Source organism: Macrotis lagotis, chromosome 5 (assembly GCF_037893015.1).
Source record: "Macrotis lagotis isolate mMagLag1 chromosome 5, bilby.v1.9.chrom.fasta, whole genome shotgun sequence".
Lineage (NCBI taxonomy): Eukaryota > Metazoa > Chordata > Mammalia > Peramelemorphia > Peramelidae > Macrotis > Macrotis lagotis.
In genome coordinates this window covers 249970036-249997057 of record NC_133662.1, presented here as the reverse complement: position 1 = coordinate 249997057, position 27022 = coordinate 249970036, and the positions used below count along the sequence as shown (strand labels likewise).

General features: G+C 41.3%; 1 protein-coding gene across 5 annotated transcripts in view; it reads left to right on the top strand.

Annotated features, from left to right (window-relative positions):
- The window catches only part of AUTS2 (activator of transcription and developmental regulator AUTS2), a 1198592-nt gene that overhangs the window by 336867 nt on the left and 834703 nt on the right, over positions 1 to 27022 (top strand). Inside the window, exon 1 of one of the 5 annotated variants that reach the window (XM_074189338.1) lies at positions 16548 to 26517. The exons of the other annotated variants lie outside the window; for them this stretch is intronic. Within the exon in view, the coding sequence (XP_074045439.1) occupies positions 26470 to 26517 (48 nt within the window). The 5' untranslated portion in view covers positions 16548 to 26469. Of the gene's footprint in view, positions 1 to 16547; positions 26518 to 27022 lie in introns of those variants that run through there. 5 annotated transcript variants of the gene reach the window in all.

Genomic DNA, 27022 nt, shown 5'->3' with positions numbered 1-27022 from the left:
GCTATTGTGGGTAATAGACTTCTGACTTGAAAAGTTAGCCTTCTGCCTATTAAAGGATCAGCATGTGCTATTTACAATAAAGCCTGCTTTTACTCAACTGTTATTCATTAAACAACTATTGGTTGCACATTTATACAAATGAGAAAAAAAAATGTTCCCTGAATCACAAAAAGGTTGAAAGCTCATAGGAGCAAAGGAAGAGATGGAAGAGATCTTTGAAGTTGCAGTCCTTCAATTTTATAGGCAAAGAATATTAATCTGTAAGGGTCAATGACTTGCCCAAATTCACACAGGTAATAAATAGTCAAAAATGCAATTTTAACTCAAGTACTTTTATCTCAAATCCAGCCCTCATTCTCTTCTACAACAGTTTGAATATGGACCTTGGTCTGTTCTAAATTTGGAGATGAGTTCAGCCTACTGAGCCCAGTGAAAGATCTAATTTTGTTGAAAAATGTTTCTAATCAAAGGTGTTGCAAGTTGTTCATGTGTGCTAAATTGTGAAGTGATTATCATTGAGAACCAAGACATGCTCACATTTTGGTGAAGTATCTTCTTCTTCCTCTTCTTCCTCCTTCTTCTAAATGTCATTTCCCAGTAAATGTTTTTGTTTTAAACTTTTAGATGGAAAAAAATCTTTTTGGATAATAAATTGGTTCTTCGTTGCATGGTCCTTTCATCAAATTACCTATCACTTGAGTTATCTATCTGACAATTTGTCAAATAGTTCTCTTGGAAGAGTCCTTGACTGGGAATCTTGACCTGTAAGATGTATTGCATTTATTGTAACCATCAGGTTTTCCATTTGTCAAGTCAAGAGAAGAAATATTTATAAGCCCTTTCTTTTTTTGGCCAGAAATTGTACTGTGCATGGGAAGACAAAGAAAGGTAATAACATGGTTCTGTCCTCTTGGAGCTTATAATCTGATGGGAATGATAGGAATGAATGACATATAAACTACCCTATGCAAATAAGATAAAAGCAGGATACTTAGAGATAATCAACAGAAAGGAGTTCCTAACAGTAAAAGGATCAGGGAAGGCTTCTCATAGATTCTAAAATTTAGAAGGTCTGATTTTAGTTGGACTTAGGAGGTTGCCTTCAGGGAAGTCAGAATATGGAGACAGGTTTGGGGGCTTGATTACTCCATTGAAGTCCAAAAAAATAAGTAATACAATCTCCCGTGGACATGCAGAGGCCCTGGTTTCACATGACCGTGGGTCTTATTCTCCATCACACTGTCTCTCCCATTGTTTTTTCCATGTGTTCATGATTATGTGGAATTTCTCTCCGTGCCGTCTGGCCTAGTCTATTTCTCACCAAAGGCTATGACAGCTGGTCCAAAGGAAACTCTCTCACATTGTGGTCATGTAGGATGCATGCCAAAGTTTTCTAACATGCTTGCTGCCTCCCCCTACTCTTTCACTTGTTTGTTTGAGCAGTTGAATACAGAGCATAAAAATTTGGCAAGCGCTCTGCTGACAGTCGACAGAAAATATCTCTTTAATGTGTAGCATTTCCAAGCCTCCTTTTTTTGTCTTTAAAAAAAGGAATCATTCCCAGACAACACTGTTTGCTTCCTATTTTTGCGGGTTTCGTGAGGGGGAGCACCCTTTGAAATTTGTCTTCCCCCAACCTGGTTCTCAGCCCTTGCCTTCAACCTCTCTGCTAAACTGCTTTGGAAATATTTCCCAATCAAATTATCTTCTGCTCATTTCCAGAATTAAAGACCCCTCCCTCAGGAAAGGGGAAGGGATTGCTGTTTCATTGTAAAGCAGGCACATGGAAGGCACAGGGATCTTGTATGGCGTTTGTGTTCCAAGTGGCATCCTGGAAATCTTAGCCCCAATGGCCCTGAGCCATCTCGGCCTGTTGAGGAACAACTGGGGATAAGTAAGTGGGGCCCGGTTCTCGACTCAGTTCTAGTCAACCCCAACCAGGATTTGTGCGAGACCCTTTTAAGAGGGAGCTGTCCCAGTTGTACATACACACAAATATGCATACATAAACACAATACACACATACTCATGCACACACATATACTCTCATATGCAAACACACACACACACATGCACACAAACACAATTTACATACACACACACACACACACACACACACACACACTCATACACCCCATATTGCATCTGGTTTCCAGTGGTCTCTGCATCAGGGTTAAGGCTCCATAAACTAACAGATTGCCCTGCCAGTGAAGAATGCCACTCATTAGGAAATCTTATATACAGATTTTAGCTAGCTAAAACCAATCCAGATGCATTCACATTTGGTCTTGTTTTCCAGTAAAGCATCCTAATGGGCTGCATAGTCATCAGAACCTAGTGGTCATCCAAGGTCCCCTGCTGCCCAATTACTGTCAGCTCAACTGGTAGCTCGAATCCTCTACCTCCAAGGAAATCAATGGTCAAGCAAAGATTAGTAGGGACATCACTTCTCCTCTGGAAGGAGCAATGGAGAGTCTCTGCCATCTTGCTGGGGCCTTGACAGACAGCCAGAAATGTGTTTGAAGTGAACCCTTTAGACACACACACACACACACACACACACGCCTGGTGGTGTTTGCCATACCTGAGCTCTTTAAGCGCAGTGAAGGGAGGAGAACCACACTTATGCTTCCAGGACAGGCAGCAGCAGCGGGGAGGACTCCATATCTCCATATTATTTAATGCATCCTTGTGAAATGGACCCTCCCATGGGCTTTGGGGCATCTCAGAAAGTCAATCTTTGTTGAATCAGTTGCCTGAGAACTCTCTCTGCTGATGTGTAGTGAAGGGTCACAATCCTATTCATACAGGACAGGAATAGAATACCAAGATGAATGGCGCCACTTGTGCCAATACCTATTCAACACACGCAACATTGCTTTTCTTTTTTTCCCCCTTCTCTTCTTGGAATATGCCCCTGATTTTTATAGAGTATTTTTAGGTTTTTGCTATTTTTCTTTCTTCATTCAAATATTCTAGCACAGGGGTTCTTACCTTTGTCCTGTAGATCCCTTCTTGGAATAACATTTGGTTGCCTACATTCTTTTTTTGTTGTTGTTTTTTGTTTTTGCCAGACAATGGGGTTAAGTGACTTGCCTAAGGTCACAGAGCTAGGTTATTATTAAGTGTCTGAGCTCAGATTTGAATTCAGGTCTTCCTGACTCCAGGGCCAGTACTCTGTGCACTGCACTGCCTAACTGCCCTTGCCTAAATTCTTAATGCAAGGAAATAGCATATTTCTATTAGAAATGAGTAAGAATAAAGATTGAAATTTTTTTCTCATCCAAGGTGACAGAAGTCCTGACATCTTTACCTAAGACCCCCTTTCATGGGCCCCAGGTTAAAGGCTCCTGATCTACACTCATTTATCATTGTTTACATGGAGTGTTTTGAGTAGCCCTGGGTATAAACAGATTTTCTTTTCCTTCTGGATTTTCTGCTGGATTTCCCAGACCAGCCTCATCCCTGGGCTAACAACACCTCCAGAACACATATTATCAGGAAAAGTGTCTAGTGTGTCCTTGAATTTGCAGCTGCTGAACCCAAAGATGCATCTCACTAGCTGATATTTCTCAGGGCTGCCCTCTTCCTACTTTGGAGAGCTGCTTCAATCAGAGCATTAAACCAAGTAGGAAGCACCAGGAGCCATTTGGGGGAAGCTCTAGCCTTGGCATCTCTTTTTCAAGGATGAATGACCTGAGATAACGCCAGTGTCACTGGTGATACTCAGAGACATTTGTCTTGCTTAGGGACATTTTTCTGCATCTCAACAAAGTCTGATGTGAAAACCTATAGACAGAGCAATGCGAGACTGTGAGAACCAATTTAGACACAGAAAAATCAAAATTTCCCCAAAGGAGGGTGAGTGTCAGCCAGTACTTTTCACCACCTCCATCCCCTTTAGGATTCCTGGGACAGAAAAGCTTCACGAGACCTGTGACTGTGCCTAGACCTCGGCACCTCTCCCCTGTCTGCTTCAGGCCGAGGATAACATGGTCCTTACTGTCATGATCTACTTTGAAAAAAGGACTTTTTATAAGGAGAATAGTAATTCTGTATCTTCATGACTCTGTATTTTATTGGGGTCTTTTGACAAAAATATTGGAGCTCATTTTACAGATGAGGAGACTGAAGTGAACAGGGTAAAATGACTTGCCCAGGTTCATACAGCTAGTTAAGTATCTGAGGCCAGATTTAAACTTAGGAAGATGAGTTTTCCTGGCTCCATCCCTGCCACTCTGACCCCACCTAGCTTCCCATATGCTTGAAAGTTTACCAAGGTTGTGTCATTTCATCCTCACTACAATCTTGGAAGGCAGATGATGTTCTTCTTCTTTAAAAGATGAATATAGTTGAAGTAAGAGAGGTGTTGTATGATTTGTCCAAGGTCATATTGCCAATGGAATGGTGGAGGCAGCTCTTTTATATACTAGCTGTCAATAGATGAGTTAAGCAACCATCTTTTTAAATCATGAAATAATATTTCTACCGTTAATCGTCCCATTCACTACCACCTACCAATCAATAACAATACTAATAGCTAATATTGAAAAGTTCTTTAAACTTTTGCAAAATCCTTTTGCTCCCCTCAGAGATTATCTCCTATTTATCCTGAATCTATTTTATTTAGGACAAAGTTGTTTGCTCATCTTACTCCAGTATACTTTGAGCTCCTTGAGGACAAGGAAGATTTCACTGTTGTTCTTTGCCTCCTCAGGTCTGATCCCAGTGATTGGCAGATGGTGGGTGCTTCATAAATGTTTATTGCTTTATCTGCCATGTTCCATTTCCCCCCTATAGAAGGCGGGCAGTACCCTCCACTGGGTCATTAAAGGTTTCATCCAATTTGATGAATTTGCTCTCTTAGGTTAGTCTGGCAAATCACCTTGGTAACTCTAAGAAATAAAATTTAGTTGGGGTTGAAAAGTGAACACTGTTCTTAGTATCCTACCCACCTGGAGGTCTCTACTTCTGAGAATGAGTGTCTTCCAAAGATTCTCCAGGAAGTCACCCTGCCATCATCTGCTCCTTGGACAAGATTGCTTTCTCTACCTCTTGGGTAATCTCTGTCCTTGCCAGGATGTGGGGAAAGTAAAGTAGCAGAGGAGTATTCATGTTGGACTTCTGGAACTTGACCCCTTTCCTGATCTTCCCTTCCTATCCCTAATGCCTGTCTATTCCCCCCAGGCCCTTATTTTTATTTTGTAAACATGTCCTAGAGATTTCCTTTAGCCACAAAATCTGAATTGGGATTTGGAATCTTATGTCCAAGGAGTGTCATCTCCCTGGATAGAAAATAAAATCTTGAGAACTGGACTCTCTTCTCTCTTTTAATCCTGAGGGCCCCATATAGAGTGGGCTTATTAGCTTATTGAGTAGTGATGGGCTTAAGTTTCTTGAAGACAGTTTTACTTTTTTGTTTTTTGACCACTTCTCCCAAAGCCTGGCCCATAAGTAGACACTTAATACATACACTTGCTTCCTAGCTTGATAAGGAATATGTTGCTTATTGATACAGTCAGAATCACCGGAAGTTCCATTCTTTTTCTTTTTTCCCCTTTTTTTTTGTGCGTGGGGGCAAATCTGCAAGAATCTGAATGTGCTTTTGGGAATTTGATGACAAGCTAACCAATCACAGTGTAGTGAGTCATCAACAATTTATGAGAAAAAATCTTTAAGTGATTTGGCCACATTCCTCCATATGAAGAATGAGCGAAGCATTAGTCAATGGCCCATTGTTGGAGAGTGCTCCAAGGTGGGGGCAAACCAGAGAACTCAAGATGCTTCTCCATTGATCTAGTGGGCGGGCATTTCATGGACACTTTTCCTGGTTGCCTTTAGTGCTAGGTGCTATCAGAGACACAGGAAAAGGATGAAGAATGGACCCAGCCAAACACACTAACATTAGGAGGATTTCAGTTTTTGAATGAGGAAGGAAGAGTCAGGTGTTAGAGATGAATGTCTAAGGTGGGCTTTGGACCCAAGTTCTCTGACCTAAGATCCAAGGCTTTTCCCACCAGATCATGTTTGTTTGCTTATTGGATAGCATTGAAAGACTTATAGTTATTTATTTGTCAGGGAGGAATTTGGGGTTTCTGGTTTAATTGATTTTCTTAACAAAAAGATACTATCTTTATAGGGAGATGTAGAGAATTATATAGAAATAATGCTCTTTTCTTGCAGCCTTGGAGGGTGAACCTACTGCAGTCCAGGGAGAGCCTTCAGATGTGGGGGCCAGATACTTGTGGTAAAATAGAAAGAATGCAATATCCTTCCATCTTACATTCTATCCCTCAGAGACCCCAGTAAGTCTGCACTGTGAATTAACTAAGGTTGTTTGAGAAACAGCGGGTATGATAATGAAGCCATTTATGCCTTTGTAAATGACCATGGGGAGTCTCTGATCAGAGAAGCCCAATTCAAGATGGCAGCTGGGGTTTCATGCTTCCTTGGGGACCTGCACCAAAAAGTAGACTTTTAGCTGATCTTTCCTCATAACAGGGATTCTTCAGGGAATCCATTAGTTAATGAACTATCACAAACCAGAATAGTTGAGTTAGCATAAATGAATTAAAAAATACCCATGTCATTAAGGGATTTGACTTCATCTTCTTTAAGCATTCTCCTTCCTCCCAAGAAGTTGATTTAAGAGAGCTTCTATTTGTATTTGCTGGATTAGATAGATGGAGAATGGGATCATTCTGGGCATCTCAAATTTGATCTCTCTCTAGTACTTATCTATAGAGAAAGAAGTTATTCCAACGTTTACCTAGGCTGCCTATAAAGAATTTCCTTCAGGGTTCTTGTTAATGATATCTTTTCTCCCCCAGTCATCTGAGCTTTCTGCATATTTCCCTCTTAAGTGATAGCATTTAAATAGTTTTTTTCCTTCTCCAAAACCATTATAGGACAAGTAGATTTCCATTTGCATATATTTAGCTTTTAAGGAATCTTGTACTACTCCTGCCTCTTGACATGATAGAAAAATTTGACTAACCCAATGAGAAATCATCATAATGAAGCTTTTGTTGACTATCTGATCTATTGCAACAATTCAGTCCATGAACCCTTCCTCAGAATAAGGCTTTTAAATGCATAACATTAAATGCATAGGGTTATCATGGAAACCAATTCTATTAAAAGAGTTATCAAAGTGGTAAAGAGATAAATTCTGAGACTTCATGTTAAGAATCACATTCCATACATTTCCCAACTCATGGCTGCTAGTTCCCCCCTAAGTCCCAATACATTACATATATTTATATAAGAAGTTCCTAGAATTAAGATAATTATTTGATTTTTAGTTTTCTATCTGCAGCAACCAATCAATAAATGCAGTGACTGTTAGACAGCTGATGCTTAATAAATGTTCATTGTTTAATCACTGGAGATCCAGAGGTCCTGGTCCTTGTGGCACTTTTGAAAATGACCACAGTGAGTCTCTCATGAGAACAACTCAATCCATGATGTCAGCCAAGACGTCAGTGATCATTGTGAACTTGCTTTGAAGTCATCTGTTAAAACAAATCCCACTGTGTGCCAATTAGTTACTTTTATCTGTACTGAAGAGGAGACCAGATGAAATACATGTGTGTGTGTGTGTGTGTGTGTGTGTGTGTGTGTATTTATGTTGGGGTGGAGTTGTGGTAGTTGGCCTCTCAGGCCCCTTCCAATTAGAATATTGGGATGCTCTGATCTCCATTTTCTTCCCCCCTTCAAGGACTATCCAATGCCCTTAAGCCCCATTCTCTCTTCCCAGAGTTCTCTGTATTTACTGAACTATATCATGATCAATCTCTTGTCCTTTACTCCATCTAAGAGGTGTGATATTTGTTTGCCCATTGACTGTCTCCTAGATACTGATTAGAGTTTGTTGAAACAAATTGAAGAGGCAGTTTGGTGGATTATAAGGTGAGTCTGATTTGATGTCCAGGCCAAACCAAACACTTCATTATCTGTATAACTCTGGGCAAGTCCCCAAACTCTGGGGTTCCATTCCCTCATTTGTAATATGAAGGAGACTGAAGTAGGTGGCCTTGGAAATCCTTTCCAACTCTAAATAAATGTGTGAGTTTACAAGTTCAAATGAAAACTAAGTAGTTTTTAATGTTATTTCTGGATCAGCTCTATGATTTAAATCCGGACTTTGAATAGAAAAAGGTTGGAGTTCCATAGATTAAAGTGCCTTAAAAATATTTACCACACAAGCTATGGATCATACAATGGGGTTCCCTTGAGACTCTACCAAACAATGAAGGGATATTGTTTGAAAATCCTAGAAAACCAAATAGAGCCTAAAGAGGCATGTATGGCCAGGAAGAAAGATGTACATTTCCAGAAGCAAAGTCCACCTGGTTACTGACCCAATCAGCTTCTTTATTTAGTAAGTGATGACTCTTGGAATGTGAGAAAGAAGGTATCAAAGTAAGGCTCATGAGCACCTGACAAAGACGGGGTGAACCAGATTAGGGATGGCATCATGTTGGACAAATGGAAAGTTAATTCCTGATGGAGTGTGTGAGTCTTCTCTGTAAAGCCAGACCAGGATAGTCTGGATGCTGATGTCTCCCACTTCTTGATTCATGGCCTTATCTCCCTTTAGAAGATAATCTCCTTGAGGGCAGGGTAGTTTCTCTGGACCAGTGATGGTCCAGAGAAAGCATTTGCCAAGTGCTTTTTTGAATGATGGATAGGAGAAGATTCAGAGGGAGCTAAATTTTACAGTTTAGGGTTATATCTATCTGATGGGGAGGAAAATTTTGAACCTTTAGATGCTATTAGCCCACCATTGATAAAATCCTATTGATTTTAAATGAGTTTCTTATTACTCAGTTTTTCCCCCATCAAAGGTGATTCTGTATTTTAGGAGGTACAAACACAAATGTCTTCTGGGAGTGCTTCTCCTTCCTCTCATTTATGCTACCACCTTTTTTTCCCCTTACAAACAACACCCATGTGTTTGCTATTGATTTCTCACAAAACCATCAGATCTTATTTCTTTTTTCTAAAGGACCCTTGAATGTCTGAAAAAATTGAAAGTATCTCCTTATCTGAAATTCATGCAGGGGTGGATGGGAAGCATTCTACCTGCATCATTTTCCTTAACTATTAACCAGGCCCTTTCTCTTCTGTAGTCCATCATGGCTGTCATTTTTATTTTTCAGCTTATAAAGATGCTTGCTTTCTTAGCCCAGGCCAGGGGGCAACGGAAGAGATTTCTCAAGTGGGTTTGAGTCTCTACCCCGATCCATCGCCAGCAATTGTGTAAGTCCTCTTCATGGCAGCTGTTGGATTAAGCCCAAGAGCTTAAAAGATTAAAGATACCACTAACAGCAGTTCGAAGGAAGTTGAGAGCCTGTTTGTCTGAAGGTTTGTGTTTTCATTCTGGTGGTTGAGGAGAAAATTGCAAACAGGCCCAGGCTCAGCAGCTGGAGGGCCCTGGCCAACATCTGGGGGCCGGGGAGGGCCATACTTCTGCTCCTTCCTTTGACTCCTTCCCATGTGCTGGCCCAGGGGCCACCGGCGCAGTCTCGACTTAAGGCTAGGAGTGCCAGTCCAAGTTGGGCCAGGCAAGTAGAATTTCAAGTCTGGGAGACTTTGGGGTGAATCGTTCTTGCATCCCCATTCCTCAGCAAGCTAGTGTCAATGCTTACAGCCAAGGCCCTTGGTAGCCAGGGACCTGAATCATGGCTAGAATGTGCCGAACAAGCCCAACCTGGTGGGAGATGGGCTCCAGTTGAAGTCAGAGGAACTGTCTGCGGTTCTTGGGCCTCCACTTTCTGACTCACTTGAATTCTCCAGGCCTCAGTATCCTCATTTGTGAAATGGGAATGGAGATAGAGAAATAGTGACCATTGAGGACTCCAAATTAAATCTTCTCCATTTTAAATAGTGGAATTTGGGACCAGAAACCCCGTGAGATGCTTCTATCTTTAATTCTAAGATATCATGACCCCGTGGTCTCAAGATCTGTGATCCTAGAATTCGGGAAATCTCTCTGTGCTCAGTTTCCTCAAATGCTAATTGAGGCAGATGAAATCTAAGGTCCCTTTCAAGTTGATATCTATGAACTGATGTGTTCCATTACCTTTCTAAGCCTCAGTCTCCTCATCTGTCAAATAGGACAGCAGAGCTAGGCAGAGACCCTTTCTGAGGGGTCTTCTGTCCTTTAATCCTCCAGTCTGGCTTTCTGGGACCCCCAAATCTTCAACCTTTGGAACAGAAAATGTTGAATTTTTCACAGGTTTCTTCTACATTTGTCTTTGATTTACTTCCAACTTATGCCTTACGGGGAAGCTGAGCCCAGATTTTTCCATCCCCTATTTCTTGACCTTATCAAATGTCCAGTGGCCCACACAGTCTTGTGTTCTGAGGCCGACAGTCCCTGCCGGGTCTTCACCCTGTCTCCCTCCTGGCAGCCGAAGGCAGCTGTTGCCAGGAATGGGCCTCCAGGAAATGGGCAATGTTGGTATTGTGGTGAATGATTGCTTAACATGCTTTGACAGTCAGGGTCTTGAAGGGCACACCTGAGGGGAACTCCCCCACCTCCTTTATTGATAGGGAGTAGCACCAAGAAATAACATGTTGCTGATTGAACCTTCAGAGTAGCTCCTGGTCTGAATCACACCTCGGGAGGGAGGTCTCAATTCTGGTGACTGGCTTCTTAGCAAAATTTACAGGAGACAGCTTAGCAGTCATCGCCTTCTGCTTCCCCTTCTAATGGATGGGAAAACTGAGACCGGAGAGGTGAACTGGCTTAGAAGATCTCAGTTTATCAAAAGGAATCTAACCTTTGAAGAACTCCAGTAAAGTTGGGAGATAATGTATGTATTCTCATTCTCGCTGTGTATGTGTCTGTGTCTCTCTCCCTCCCCCTTCTTTTCTCCTTCCTTTCTCTTTCTCTGTCTCTGTCTCTGTCTCTCTCTGTCTCTCTCTCTCCCTGCCCCCCTTGTCTCCCCCCCACCTCTCTCTCTCTTTCCCCCAGATGTAGTGATGGCTTACCCAGTTCTTAATACAAGCCTCCCCTATCAGCTTGTAGTTTCCTCATTTCCTGTGGATTTGCCTGGATTTTCAAGTAAGTCCATTATGTAGAGAGCTTCCCCATTGCTTTGGTTCCTTCATAAATAACCCAAGCTGTTCCTGGAGGGAGCCAGGCCTGGGAAGGGTCTGTTTATTATAGGGCTCCCTATCACTGGTTCTAGGCCATTTTTCTTTTCCTACTTGGGCTTCTCACCTCTTCAGTCTGTAGACTGAAGTCAGTGGAAGGAGAGGAGGATGATGCCAATGGCATCTTCCCCTGGTACAGGCCTCCTGATTAGAAGGAGCCCCATCCTCTCTGCCAACCTTGCAGAGTGTTTTATTAAAGCTTAGGCTGCTGTCACATTAATGGCACCATCTTGGCCTCAACTCTTTCCGCCTTTTTTTTTTAATTAAGAGAGGAAATATCCTTTGTGTTGTACATTTATTTAAACCTTCTTGTTGTAACCCTAGTCTCTTAATTCTGGGACTCTTTTTTTTTTAAGGTTTTTCAAGGCAATGGGGTTAAGTGGCTTGCCCAAGGCCACACAGCTAGGTAATTATTAAGTGTCTGAGGTCGGATTTGAACCCAGGTACTCCTGACTCCAAAGCTATTGCTCTATTCACTGTGCTACCTACCTGCCCCAATTCTGGAACTCTTAACAATTCTTGTGAATGAACCCATTTGGAAGCCTAGTGGAGTCTATGGATCAATTCCCAGAACAATATTTTTAAATATTTAAGATAAAATGCATATAATTACAAAGGAAAACAAATACTTTGAAGCACAATTATTAACAAATTTAAACAAAGCAGCTCAAGGAGCCATATTAAAGACAGGAATTTGTTTATCATCTACTGTATATGGACACTGCTAAGCTTAGTGGGATATATCATCATCACCATCATTATCATCAAACAACTGACACATTAAGATTTGCAAAAACCTTTATATTTATTAACTTAATTTCTTTCTTAGTAGCATACCTACTGTGGTTTTACCCATAAAGTCACCAGTTATGTTAAGCATTTGTGGTCAGAGATCTGTTGTTGTATGTATTGTGATTGTTGCTTGCCCTTCATTGCAAATGGGACATCAGGGTGGTGATGGAGACCTAGGACTGATAGGAACCCCAAATACCATCTAGTCCTATCTTCAGATATTACTAAAGAGGAAACTGAGATTCATAAAGGTTAAAGGTCTTTCCAATTTGCCTTCCATGATTCCCCCAGCTCCTGGCTTTTTTTTCTTCCCATTTCTTAGAGACCTTTATCTCAATCTCTGCCTTTTTATCATTTGTCCCCTATTATATTTATTTGTGCAAATGTTATAACCCAGTGGAGGACAAGAATTGTTGTCTTTAAAATTAATTTGCAGATATCTATTAGCAGGCACAGTAATTTTCCAAAAGTGATAATTGATTAAATTGTGTCTCTATCAGACAGAATATTGGATATGGAGCCAGATTTCCTTAGATTTAAATCTTCTCTTTGTTATTTGTTAACTGTGTAATCTTGGATAAGTCCATTGACCTCATTGGATCTCAGTTTCCTCATTTGTAAATGAGAGAGTCAGACTAGAGAATCCCTAGCCTCTCTCTGAGTTTCTTAACATGCTCTAATCCCATGATCTTATCAATCGTACCTTCAAAACATGCCATCTCAATGGTAATTCTTCCTTCTCTTTGTCTTAAAAAAAATAAATAAAACATACTGATGTAATTACTAATTGGTGCAGAGTAAGTAGAGACATATGATACATATGTTTGTGACAATTTTCCAGAGGGATGGTTTGAGTAGTGCTAAGTAACCAGGCTCATTTTCCCATAATGCAAATGTTATTCGCAAACTATTACCTTAATTGATGCACTGAGCCACCATCGAGTAAATAATGTTCTGTGTGTGTGTGCGTGTGCGCGCGCACGGGAAGTGAGCTAGTAGTCAAGGAATATTAAAGAACAAAACCTCATTTTAAAGAGAAACTTGGTATAATTATAATCATTTTGAATTCATATGACAATGGGAGTTAAGCATACTGCTTGTCATTCTCGTCGGTGATGCTTGCGGCAGAGGGGAGAGTGAACACCATCAGACCTCCATTGGTCTGACCCTGTGATTTCAGTAAAGAATTACTGCTGTGGATAGTTTTGTTTTTTTACCTATGCAGATCTACAATAGTGATGTAATTTTCCATTGTAAAGAGCTGTTTGGGAGCCATGAAGGGAGAGCCTACTTGTTCATGATCACAGGGCTAGTTAGTACCTATTTGAAGAACCTCTTGAAATCAGTTTATCCTAATTTTAAGATTTGGGGTCCCCTATTTCCCTTAGTTATGCTTTCCCCTTTACTCCCCAAACTTAAGGTGAAGTTCACTAAGACTCAGTCTCCAGAGACTGGATAGATAGCAAGATGTTGTCAAGGGTAAAGTTGTAATTGAAATTTATTAGGATTTCAAAGGAAAATTAGAGAGGACCTTAGGGGCCATTAAACCCCTCACTTATAGATGGGGAAACTAGAATCCAAAGAGGATTATGTATATGAATTGCTCAAATTTATATATTTATATACACACATACATTATGTATACATATATTTTGTACACACACACACATACACACGATTTGGATGTCAGGTAGGATTCTAACTCACATCCTTCTATTCACATGTTGGGGTTCTTTTCCTTTTTTCCCCTAGGGAGCACTTCCCTTTCTTTTCCTCTTTGCCAAGCCCTATCCTGTCCCTAAGCCTCTTTAGAGTTTCCTTTCCATTGGGAAGTCTCCATGAGAGACCACCATCTTCCTTCTCCATCTCTAATGTGTCCTTTACTTGACTTTCCCTGGCAGCTCGTGCACTTACTCTATAAACTGGCACTTCCTGATGCATTGCTTTATAAGAGTTCCTTAGTCATTCCCCATGTGCATCATTAGTGCATCATCAGTCTGCCCAGCTGGAAAGCAGAGTCCTCTTCTGCTTTTCTTCTCACCCTCTTCTCTCTCCAGAGGGCAGAAATCAGGGCACTGCAACTCGCAGCCACTCACAGCTCATTGTTGACTGCTTGCTCTGGTCTGTTGGGTGGAGATAGCTGTTTTTCAGTTAATTGTCTATCAAGTCCTGTTTGGGTTATTGGATTTAAAAACCAAAAAATTCCAAGAGACCTCCACTTGAACTCTTCTCTCTAGGGTGGGCCAGGCCTAGACAGTAGCTTTGCTTGATCTAATCTAATCTAATTTATTATATTACCCAAGTACTGGGAGGATTCAGAAGCAAGGTGATGGATATTACCCTCCTACCTACCTCACTTCTTCTGTCTCTGAATTTGGAGGAAAATATGCTGTTTCTTTTCCTCTTGCTTGTTTCTATAGGCAGTAACATAAAATGGACAGGGCATATTGGTTTTTATATTCTTCCTACTTAGAGAGGTGGGGGGGTGGAGCCAAGATGGCAGTGTGAAGGCAGCATTCCCCGACAACTCCGACCCCCCAACCCCCCAAAAAACAAACAAATGAGGGCTCTAGCCAAAATTTAGAGGGGCAGAACCCACAGAAAGACTGAGTGATGCATTTTCCCAGTCCAAGATAACTTAGAACCTCCACAGGAAAGGTGTGCTTCACCAAGACCTGGGGTGGGGGGGAAAGCCACTGCGTAGCCCAGCCCAGCTCAGCAAAGCCCAATCCAGCCCAGCCCAGAGAGCACCAGCAACAGCTTGAAGGGGAAAGGAGAGAACTCTGCTGCACCTGGCTGAGTGTGGAGCGAGGAGCACCGACCACAGAACCTGCAGCGAGAATCTGGAGAAAGCATCCTGCACCCCCAGAGAAGGTAAGGGAAGTCTGCAGAGGCCTCTGCTCTTGCTGGGGCAGAACTCTGCTGTTTGCCTACTTTCAGACTCAGAGTGTGGTTTAGGCTTCCTTACTAAGATAGCTGGATCCCGTCTTATAGCCTCAGGGCAGAGGGCAGTGCTGTGGTCATCTACATATCAAAGCACAGGCTGGAGAGCTTAAGACCTTGGAAAGAAGGATCTGACCATAGAGAATTACTTCAGTCTTATGGAAGAGCAAAACACATACTCTGATGATAAAATCGAAGCTCCTGTATCCAAAACCTCCAAGAGAAATAGAAAATGCCCTCAGAGACTGTGGATGAGCTCAAAAAAGACTTTGAAAAGCAATTCAGGGAGGTGGAGGAAAAACTGGGAGGAGAAATGAGAGCAATATGGAAAAATCATGAAAACCAAATCAAAAGCTTGGTGAAAGAAATACAAAAGAATACTGAAGAAAATAATATGTTAAAAAAACAGTTTAGGCCTAATCCAAAAAGCAAAACAAAAGGCAAATGAGGAGAAGAATGCCTTGAAAAGCAGAATTGGCCAGCTGGAAAAGGAGATAAAAAAGCTCTCTGAAGAAAATAACTCCTTCAAATGCAAAATGAAACTAAAGGAAGCTGATGACTTTGCAAGAAATCAGCAAGAAATAAAACTCTTCCAAAAACGCCAAAAATTAGAAGAAAATGTGAAATATCCCATTGGAAAAACAACTGACCTTGAAAACAGATCCAGAAGAAATAATTTGAAAATTATTGGACTATCTGAAAGCCACAACCAGGACAAGAGCCTAAACTTCATTTTTCAAGAAATAATACAGCAAAATTGCCCCGAGATCCTAGAAGCTGAGGATAAAATAGAAATTGAGAGAATTCACTGGTCACCCCCTGAAAGGGATCCCAAAAGAAAAACTTCCAGGAATATTATAGCCAAATTCCAAAACTCCCAAATCAAAGAGAGAATTCTAAAAGCTGCTAGAAACAGACAATTCAACTACTGAGGCTTCATAGTCAGGATTACACAGGATCTGGCAGCATCTACATTAAGGACTCATAGGGATTGGAATATGATATTCCAGAAGGCAAAAGATCTTGGTTTACAACCGAGAATCAATTACCCAGCAAAGCTGAACATTCTCTTTCAGGGGCAAAGATGGATTTTCAATGAAACAGGGGGCTTTCAAACTTTCCTAATGAGACGACCAGAGCTGAACAGAAAGTTTGATCTCCAAGTACAGGACTCTGGTGAACCATAGAGGGAGTGGAAGAGAGGGACTAACTGTGAGGAACTTGATGATGTTGAACTGTTTGTATTCTTGCACAGGAAGAAGATATTGATAATTCATATGAACTTCATCATTTATAAGAGCGGCTAGAAGGAGCATATATAGACAGGACATAGGAAGGAGTGGAATATAATGGTATGCTGTGGTAAAAGGATGGAGTGAAAGGGCGATGAGGGAAAGTACTGGAAGGAAGGAAAAGGAGATGATGAAGAAGCTGAGAGATTTCACATAAGAGTCAAAAAAAAAGCTTCTTCAATGAAGGGGAGGAGGGAATGAAAGGGGGAATGAGTGAGCCTTCATTCTCATCGGAAATGGCTCAGGGAGGAAATGGCATACACACTTGATAGGGTGAGGAAATCAGTCTTGCCCTGGAGAGGGATGGGAGGAAAGGGACGGGATGAGGGGAAATGGGGGGAGGGAAAGGGGGAATGGGTGACAGAGGAGAGGAAAGATCAAGAGAGAGGGCACTCAGATGCAACACACTTTTGGACAGGTCCAGGATGAAAGGAGAGAGAGAGAGAGAGAATAGGATGAATGAGAGTGGGGAGGAATAGAGTGGAGGTACAGTTAGTGATAGCAACTGAGGGAAAAATACTGTAGCAACTTCTCTGGTGGATTTATGATAAAGAAAGGAACTCACCCCAGAGACAGAGTTGGAATCTGAATACAGACTGACAATTTTATTTCTCTCTCTCTCTCTCTCTATTCTTGAGGTTTCCCATCTTCTTGGGGGGGAGGGACTTTATGTTTTTTCTTATGTTTACACTTATAACATTCAATTTACATCAATGTATGGCATGGAAACAGTGTAGAGACTGTCAGACAGCCTGGGGGCGAGGAGGGGGGAAAACTGTAGAGTTCAGAGCCTTGAAAAAAATCATGGGTACAATTTACTATTGTATATAATTGGAAAACAAATAAAATGTTTAAAAAAAATAACAGAGAGGTGGTCAATAGGACAATGTCTTTCCTATAGTCAGGATCTGTGTTCAAGTGTAGTCTCTCACACTAGCTGTGTGACCCTGGGCAAGTCACTCTATCCTGTTTTTCTCAGTTTCCTCATCTGTGAAATGAGCTGAAGAATGAAATGGAAAACCATTCCAGTATCTTTGCCATGAAAACCTTTGATGGGGTCAGACAGAATTGAAAGAGTCAGACAGGACTGAATAAAAATTAACAACACATTTCACAATGAAGCATATAATATATATTTTTATATATGCTAATATATGTATGAATGCATATATGCGTGTGTGTGTGTGTGTGTGTGTGTGTGTGTGTGTGTACATAGAGAGATAAAGAATTAGAATCATACTATTGAAAGTTTAGAACTGGACGGTCCTCAGTCATTGCTCAGCCCAACCTCTTAATTATATTGGCTCCACAGGGTGACCTCCACCTGGTCACATGGTGACCAAGCTAAGATTTGAACCCAGGTCTTCTTACTTCCAAATCTTGCCCTCATTCCATCAAGTTTTTCTGCCTCCTGATTCAGTGTCTAGACTCCTCAACCATCCTAAACTCCTCATGGATTTAGACCTGTCTCTATTCCCATTTTTTGGTATAATTATGAGTGATAGATTTTATTTTGGAAATCCCCATAACTCTTTGCTGTTGATAGCCTTTTCCAAGAGCTCAGGTTTATTATTAGGCACTTTTGTTTCTGTTTTTCGACCTTGTCCCTTACCTCGCCTCTGTCTCCTGATTCGAGGACATCCCTCTGTTTCAGCAAGCTGCCCTGATTTTCTAGGATCCAACATATGGACAGCTCCTTGCCCACCATCTTGGCCCAGGCTCGCCTTGCTGGGAGCCACAATGTGTTCACCTGCTCTGCTAAGTTTGTCTGGACAGATTCCTTCTTAGCCATTTGTTCTGCCAGACATGTCTCTGTCCTTTGGGCACCTGACCATTACCTTCAAAGAGGCTGTGGTGGTTTAAGAATGTTTGCTGGCCTTTGCCATAGTTCTAGGAATGCCTATTTGGAGAAAGTTCTCAAATTCGGTTATTTGATGAAGGTGTTGTGTACACATAGGATGGGAGTTGCATAACCTTGTGGAAGTTCTATATATATGAACAGATATTCATTTATGCATGTGGGTATAGCCATATGGATATGTTAGGAGTCTGTTTTGAGTTCAAAGGGATCCTTGGAAGCATCGTGCCTAGCCTAGATAGTTGCTAAGTGATCTTTTCTTGTTTGCTTGAGGATGTTTAGCAAAGGGGCCCCTCCACTACTTCTCAGTCTTCTTAAATCACACCCCCTGAACCAGCCTCACCTGTCTTCTTGGTGTTTCTTCCTTATGGCATGCAAAGTCTCACTCCTCTCTCCCATTCTTGGAATATTCTCCGTCCCACGTCCTCCACCTGGTTTCCCCAACTTCTTTCCAGATGGTTCAAATTCTAGTTTCTGCTAAGACGTCTTTATCTGTTCCCCTTTAGCTTGTTGATCTTCCCTCTGAGATTCCTTCCCCTGTATCATGTGTGTACATGTGTGTATCTGTCTCTATCTTGTGTGCCTGTTATCATAAGCTTCCTTTTTACAACTTTAGAATATAAAGAAGCTAGATTGCTCACTACCTCGAGCCCTTGGAGCTCATATTAAGCATTAGATATTTATTAACTCTGGGTTATTATTATTATTAGCTCTTGATCTCAGGGAACAGTGCCAGACTTGGAGTCAGGAAGACTCATCTTCATCCAGTCTCAGACATTCACTAACCGTATGACCTTGGGCAAGTCACTTAACCTCTATCCACCTCTGTGAATTGAAGAGGCTAGATTAGTTTTGACCTCTGAGATTTCCTCCAGTTGTAGATCTGTGATTTTGTTGTTATGATTCATTCATTACAGTCATGTCTGATTCTCTGGGGCCTCATTTGGAGTTTTCTGGGCAAAGACACTGGAGTGGTTTGTCATTTTCTTCTCCAGTTCATTTGACTGATGAGGCAGCTGAGGCAGACAGAGTTGAGGGACTTGCCTAAAGTCTAGTGGGTGTCTGAGATTGGATGAAGAGGAGTCTTTTGACTCCAGGTCTGGAACTCAGTTCACTGAGCTACCTAGTTGCCCTGGGTCTGTGATCTTATGGTCTAAAATTCCTTACCATAAAATTCCACCTGGGCTTTCTGGCCTTGGTCTGGGCTGAGACTCCAGAAACCTGCTATACTGAGCAAGGAGTTAGTCTGTGTTTGTTTCTAGTGTAGGCCGTGGGCTGTGGCTCCATTCATCCTGGGCTCTGAATCTCGTTGGTGTAAATGGGCATGGATTCTGTCTTCTAAATTGCTGAACTCATATGCTGTTTCTCTTTAATAATAGCAAAAAAAAAAATTTAGAAGGAAGAAAAGAGGAAGAAAGGATGTCTTTCTTCTAGGAAGAAATAAAGGTGATAAAGCTTTTATTTTTATACTAACTATTGGGTATTCAGAGGATTTAATTATTATTATTATTATTTTTTTTGCCATCTGTCCCTCCTGTTTCTCAAAAATAAAGCATGAGAAGGTCACCTTTCCGTTTGTCTACTGAATCTTAAGCCAGTATCTGTCATTCTCCAATACCATGGCCAGGCCCAGTCTTATTTGATTGCAGGAGTGAATGGACAGAACAGTGAAATGAAGGCCAATCTGAAGGGCAGGGTCCTACTCTGTACCTGCAGTCAGGCCGGATCAGAATTACGTCATGGCACAGTATTGTTAACAAAAGATCGAAAAGGTATTACTTACAGAATTATTTCATATGATAAGATGGTCATTTTCTGGAGCTCATGATGGCCAAGAGATCATCCAGGTGGAGTGAGATGAGGTGGATGCTCTGGCCTCCTTAAATGGGGGAGTGTCTTGGGGAGCTCTCAGACATTCACCTAACCCTGTCCAGCAAGAGGGAAGGAGACGTCCTAAGGGCAAGGGGTGCTAAGGAAGTCGGGGTTACAGAATTCAGGTCATCCTGTGGACTGATGGGTGTCTGGAGACCATGGAAGCTAGAAGAGCAACCAAGTGGGAAGTTAGCATTACCTAAATTACTACCTTCATTTGGAAATAGGGACAATATTCCTTATATTATCTATTTCCTCCAACTCTTGAGAAGATAGAGCAGGGGATAAAGTTCTGGGCATGGAGAGAATGAAGACCTGAATTCAAATCCTACAGATTAGTCTTACAGACTAGGTGAATCTGGTTTCAAATTCTGACTGTGCTGTTTACTGACTATGGAGGAAGTCACTAAAACTGGGCCCTAGACTCCTGAAGTTTAAAAATAAAACTTAAAGATTAGACCTTCCATGTCTAAATCACTTTCATTCAATGATTCTATTATTACATGTTGGTCTATTATAGACCAAGTGGTTCCCCTTTGATGAATGTTCAGAAAACTTCTTATTTAGCAAGATGTTTATGTTTAATCATCATAATAGCAGCTAATATTTATATAGCACTTTATGGTTTGCAAAACATTTTACATGTATTAACTCATTTGGCCCCCAGAAAAACCCTTGATATAGGAAATTCTGTTATTCCCATTTTTATAGATGAAGAAACTGAGACAGATAGAAGTTAAGTGACTTGTCCAGGGTTGCACAGACAGGAAGTTTTTGAGGAATGATTTAATTCATGTCTTGTAGTTTATAATTGCATTTCCTATTCTCTTTTGGTTAACTTAAGAGAAATGGAATTACTGTTGAAAAAATTAGGCTTCTAGATTTCAGGAAAGCTTGTAGTTTTGGAAGTGCCTCAATTTATTTGAAATTTTGTTATACTACAGGTTTTATGTTTATCCTTTACATAATTTCCTCTTTCCCAACAAGTTTGGTTGTCTTTAGTACCAGACACCATTCTGAAGACAAGGCAATATAACTGTGGAATCTATTTGCACAGCAGGATGACTCTTTCTCATGGTTGGTACCTTTTCAGCTGCTCTTTCCAGACCTTAAGATGTTTTGCCACAGTGAGGTGTGTTTCAGCCTTAGCAGCTTCAGTTGTAGAGTCCCTTGGGCCCATTCATGATGGCATTAGTGACAGGTGAAACAAGCCAGCCTTAGGATTCACTCCCATTTTAGGAGGGAAATTTCTACTAAAAGGAGAGTGAGAGGTGGAAGGGGATACAAAGGATGGGAGGGAAAGAAAATACCTGATAAATTGATAGCTTTCTGCCTTTTGAAGGTCTTCTTTCCCCTCCAGGAATGAAAAGGTTAATTAGAATGGTTACCTTTAAGTAATTTTTTTTTTAAAAGATGAGCTTGCAATAAACTACTTTTATTTTTTTCTCTTAAAGTATGGGTAGGAATGGGATTTTTGCTCGGAGGATTTTTCTTAAAGGTTGTCAGTCCATATCTGCTCTCAGCATAGGAAACTTTCAAAAGAGAAACTATCTCTGTCAATGCAGATCTTAATATGTATTCCAGACTAATTCATCATAGATTGAGAATTGGAAGGAATCTGAAAGTTAGTCTAATCTAACTCCTCTTGGTTTTTTTAGTGAATTTTAGATGAATTAGTTGAAGACTATGTAACGTGACAAAATTTTGTTTTTTGGAGGGAACTTTGTTATATGACTTACCCAGTGTCTCCTAAGGGCAGGTGTTTCATGATTTGAATTCAAGATTTTTTTACTCAAAACCCAGCTCCCCTTTTTTCTGGACTTCACATTCTGTCATAGAATGTGGGAGCAAAACAATGGGGTGTGTGGGGTTACTTTTTGCTATGAGATCAGTGAATAGTGAAATTACCCAAGGGCCAGGTCATTCATCCATTTGTAAGTTGTTCTGGATCAGAATTATGTCATGGCACAGTATTGTTAACAAAAATAGTGGAAAAGTATATGTTGATGTCAATAATGTCTTTCAGAAAGGTTTTGGTTTTCTACCCTGATGATGGAGAGCTCTCCAGTCACTATCTCTATTAAGTTCTGACCTACTCAGTCTCCAGTTTTTACACTAAAATAGGAGTTCAATGTAAATCCCTACTTTTCAACAGGTTGTATTTCATTGGATGCCTGAAAAATGACAGTTTTTATATTCAGGAAAATGAAAGTGATAATGTCCAACTAGTTGTGGACAGTGCTTTTATTGAGACAGAATCTGGGGTGGTGATTTATCCCCAGTGTATCTTGTTAATATAGTGCTGCATTTAAGTAAAATACATGAATGGTTTGCCTTTTCCTGCCCTCCATTTTCTTTTCCTGAAATGCCTACTCCTTTGGTTTTTCTCTGGTCTTATCTGTCACTCCATCTGCTTTCCCTTCAATGACTTTGTCTAGAAAATCTCTGAAGCATCCTTTATGTAGGACACTCTTTTGTTCCATATTGTCTACCAAGTTCTATGTTGAATTCACACTATGATATACAGCATTGTGATGATACTCATATCCAATTGAAATGATAGTGTTATTTTTGTTTGTTTCCCTAATTGTCTGAGTACATTAAGTAGCTTTAAAAATGAAACCAAAGAAAACATTTACTTCCATTATGTCATACGTGTAGCAAGCACACAATTTCCTCTTCTGTTAAATGAGCATGATTATTGGAATAGATAATTTGTAGAGTTCTTTCTAGTTGGAAGAGCTCAGTGAATATAAATGTTTGACAATTAAAACACAGGAGGCAGTGCTATAGTGGATATGGAATGAGCCAGGCAATCTGGAACACCTGGGTTTAAGTATTGCCTTTTATGTATAATGACTATGGGACCTTGGTCACGTCCTTTAAATTCTCAGTTATCCACCCAACTCTGAAGGGCAACTAGATGACACAATGGACAGAGCACTGGTCTTGAAATCAGGGAGACCTCAAGACACTTGACGTGCACTAGTGGTGTATTATTAACCCTGATTGCCCTGCATCCAGGTCCATCTCCAGTTGTCCTGATCTATATCTGACCACTGGACCCAGATGGCTCCAGAGGAGAAAGTGAGGCTGGTGACTTAACACAGCCTCTCCTTCACTCAAATACAATTCATGTACTTGTCCTGCCTTGATGTCGTGATCTTCTTTGAAAATGAAGGACAAACATTATTACTATTTTAGGTTTCAAAGGAAAAAGTCTAGAAGGAGTAGAAGGTAGAAGGAGTTCCTCACCCCCAGCCCCTTACACCACTGAAATCATAGATATGCATACACAGATGTATATATTCAGTAAGTGTGTGTGTATATATGTGTGTGTGTGTGTGTAGTAAGAATATATTCAGTATATAGTCAATAAGCATTTATTGAGTGCCTACTGTATGACCAGGCTCTGTACTAAGCAATGGGGTATACCAAAAGAGACCAAAAATCAAGTAAATAAAAAATACAAACAAATCAGTCTCTACTCTTTAAGAGTTTATAGTATATTAAACAGCATTGAGATATTGGAAACTGAAAGAGAGACAGGAACACACAGAGTAAGAACATTTTGCTGAACTTCTAATTGAATGTAATATCTTTGAAGAGTACTGGATTTGGACTCATAGAACCTGGTTCAAGCCATAATATTAACCAGGTATTATTAATATATTGTTCACCACTTACTGTAATCTTATCTCTTTGACTGGATAATTCATCCAACCTCTCTAGGCCCCATTTTCCTTATGACCAGAATAAGAGACTTGGACCAGGTAGGTGATCTTCACGGTCCTTTTCAGCTTTAAATCTGTAATATTTGGAGTTCTCTTCCCCATTCCCCATTCCCCATTCCCCATTCCCCATTCTGTGTTTCTTTCCTTTTTCCCTTTTCTCCCTCCACTAATTTTCTCATTATCCACTTTGTGCAAATAAATAGTCCTGGAATGTTTTGGAAAATAAAGAGGAATGTTAAAAGGAAGCAAGCTGAAACCAGTATCCATTAAAGTTCTTTTCTCTGGTTTGCCCCGTGGCTAGCATGTAGCCATTTCTGTCTGCACCTTCCCTCTCAGTTCTCCCACTTCCTCCAGGGCTATCTCCAGTGGTCCTGTATCTCTTCACCAAAGCCAGATGACTCTGAAGGAGTCTTTCATCCAGTTCACTTGAAAATCATTACCTACCTCACCTTCCTGATGTTATGGTCTTGGGGACCTCCAGAAAAAAACTGGGCACCTACCATTAAGCTTCAGTAGGTTGACATTAGACAACTATAAGGAAGATTTTCAGGATATGAAGGAAGATTGAGCCTAACATCACTAGATTGAATTTACCTTGCCAAATGTGGAAGTAGGTGAACATATAGAAACCTTTAAAAGTTGAGGATTTTTAAAATTGAGGTAATTGTTTAACTTCTAGTTAATCTGAAAGTCAAATTTATTGCTTTACTCCAATTCTTGAGCATTTTAGGTCATGTGGAATTGGACTCACCCTAGTTCTGCTGGCTCTTTTTGTTGTGGAAAGAGATGTTTGGATTCTCTGGACTTGCATTTGAATCCGGAGTCTTGAAGGTGGATCTGATGATCTCAAATGGCCCTTCCATTTTGAAACCCATAATCTTATGATTCCTGAGCCAGCATCTTCCCTCATCAACTGGGATTTTCTCTCCTTTCTTCCTTCCTGTTCCTCCTGTTCTACTTGAGCCTGGTTTTTGTTAAAATGAGATGCTATCTACTCATTTCCTCTTGTCTACTCTATTTTTTGGCATTCTCTCCTTCAGGTGTATTTGTCTGTGCTCTTTGGATTGGGGATGAAAATGCCAGATTAAACATACATATATATAGATATAGAGAGAGAGGAAAAGATCAAATTCATTGGGAGTTACCTTAGAGTCAATTAAATCACAAGTTAAGGTTTAAAATAAAGGGGGGGTGCAGCTAGGTGGCACAGTGGATAGAGCACCTGCCCTGGAGTCAGGAGGACCTGAGTTCAAATGTGGCTTCAGTCATTTAATAATTGCCTGGCTGTGTGGCCTTGAGCAAGCCACTTAACCCCATTGCCTTGCAAAAAAAAAACCCCATTAAAAAACAAACAAACAAACAAACAAATAAATAAATGGGGGAGGGGGCGATGTAAATAAATGTAAATACCAAAACCCATGGTTTGGAATGGGACAATGTTGGTGAAATTGGGACAACTGGATGATTCCCAGATCCCATTAGGCAAGTCACCTCCTATCCCTGGACCTCAGTTTTCTCTTCTGTTAAAAGGATGGGATTGCACTAAATGACTTCTAAAGTCTCTTTTGCTCTAGATATGAGATCCTTTGTTCTTTGTATCATCAATCCCCCTTCCCATTCCCTTGGGTATTTTCTCTTTTTTTCTTGTTCTTGTATTTTCCTGTCTTGCTTTCCAAGTGTGTGATGTCTTTGGTCTAATTCAGGGTCCTTCCTTGCCTCCTGATATTTGCCAAAGAGGTTTCCTACTGTGTAAAGTGGCCGATTTCCTTTTTTCCACCCATTTCCCTCCAAAACTCTCCCCTATAAAGGGGGTGCCCCCTCATCTTCCTTGCTTCCATCTGGGGAGGCTTAATGAGCTAATGCTGGCCAGATGAACAACAAGAGCCCTGTAGAATGTTCCCAGGAACTGAGGCGGTGGCTGCGAAATGTCACCCTCATGTTCCCCAGACCCTCTGTTGCCAAGTTCCCTGTCTGCCAGAAGCCTTCTCTAATGGTGGTGGGCAAGAGAAAAAGCTGATGCTGGGAAGGAACTCAGTTGCCCCGTCCAAGTGCCTTCTGTAGCCAGAGAATTTAAGGTAGAAATGCATTCAATTATTCTGTTTTTACCAGAGAAGCAACCCCCCATCTCCTCTTTAGGGGGCAGAGGTGGCAGGAAGATGAGTATAGGGAAAGACTTTGGGGGGCTAAGGGGTTAAGGGCCTGGGCCCTGGCCTGAAGAAACCAAGACTGTTGTCAGAATAATGTTTAGCCAGGTGTTAATCTGTGTCCACAGGGAGAGTTCTGGAATTCATTATTCATCCCGTAGGGTTGGGGGGGGTAGCATGGGGGGGCCCTCCTTCTGGGAGGATGCCAGGGCCAAGGCCAGCCTCCCAGCTCTACTGACATGTGCCAATTGTGATGAATGCAGCTGAAGTCCATTTGAGGAATTCTCTTGTCAGACGGCCAACGGAGAAACAGAGAGAGAGAGGGAGGGAGGGCAGAGAGAGAGAGAGAGAGAGAGAGAGAGAGAGAGAGAGAGAGAGAGAGTAGCTAAGCAAGGCTTTCACAGGGAGTCGTTTCAGAATCAAGATCACACACAGTGTTAGGGGCTAAGGTGTGCAGGAGGGGGCTGCAGAACCAGAAGAGGGGAGCCTGCCTTCAGGGAGATCCTGCCTCTCTTCTTGTCCTTGGGGAAAGTCCGCATTCTTGGGAAATCCTTGCAGACCCAGGTTGCTTTTCACTCAGGGTAGTGAGGGTTCCTTAGAGATCCCCTGCTTCGCTTCTCCATCGTGCCCCCCCCCCCCGCCAACTCCTTGGGGCAGAAGGTGAGACAATGATCAAGTCGAGTTGGTTCTATGTCAAGTTCAAGTATGCCGAGAAGGTAAGTCGATATGTTTTCTTTTGCGGTTTTTCTCACCAGAGACCCGCTGTCTCCCTGTAGCCTCTTCTTGCTGACAGGTCCCTCTGGCCTCTGGCAGCTAAGACAGTTGAGAAGTTTTCCTGGTTAATCTGTTTCCCAGGGCTTCCGGCTTTGGAGATGCAACAGACTTGGGCAGGGCTGGCCGCTGGAATCAGACATCACCCAGCCAGCTCTGGAGCCGGAGCCGACGGACCTCAGTACAGAAGCAGGTCTTAGCTAGCCATCTGGGGTCCAGGAAGCCTTGTTGGGAGCATTGGAAATTATGTGTGTGCATGTGGGTGCTGTGTTTACAGTTGTACACCCATGTATGTGTCACGTATATGTCTATTTCTCTACATGCATGTGGATATGTGTTTCTGTATGTGCATTTATGTATTTTCTATGTATGTGTATGTCTCTCTAGATGTATCTGTATATGTGTATATGTGTAGATTCCCATATATGCATATGTATATGTATATCTCCA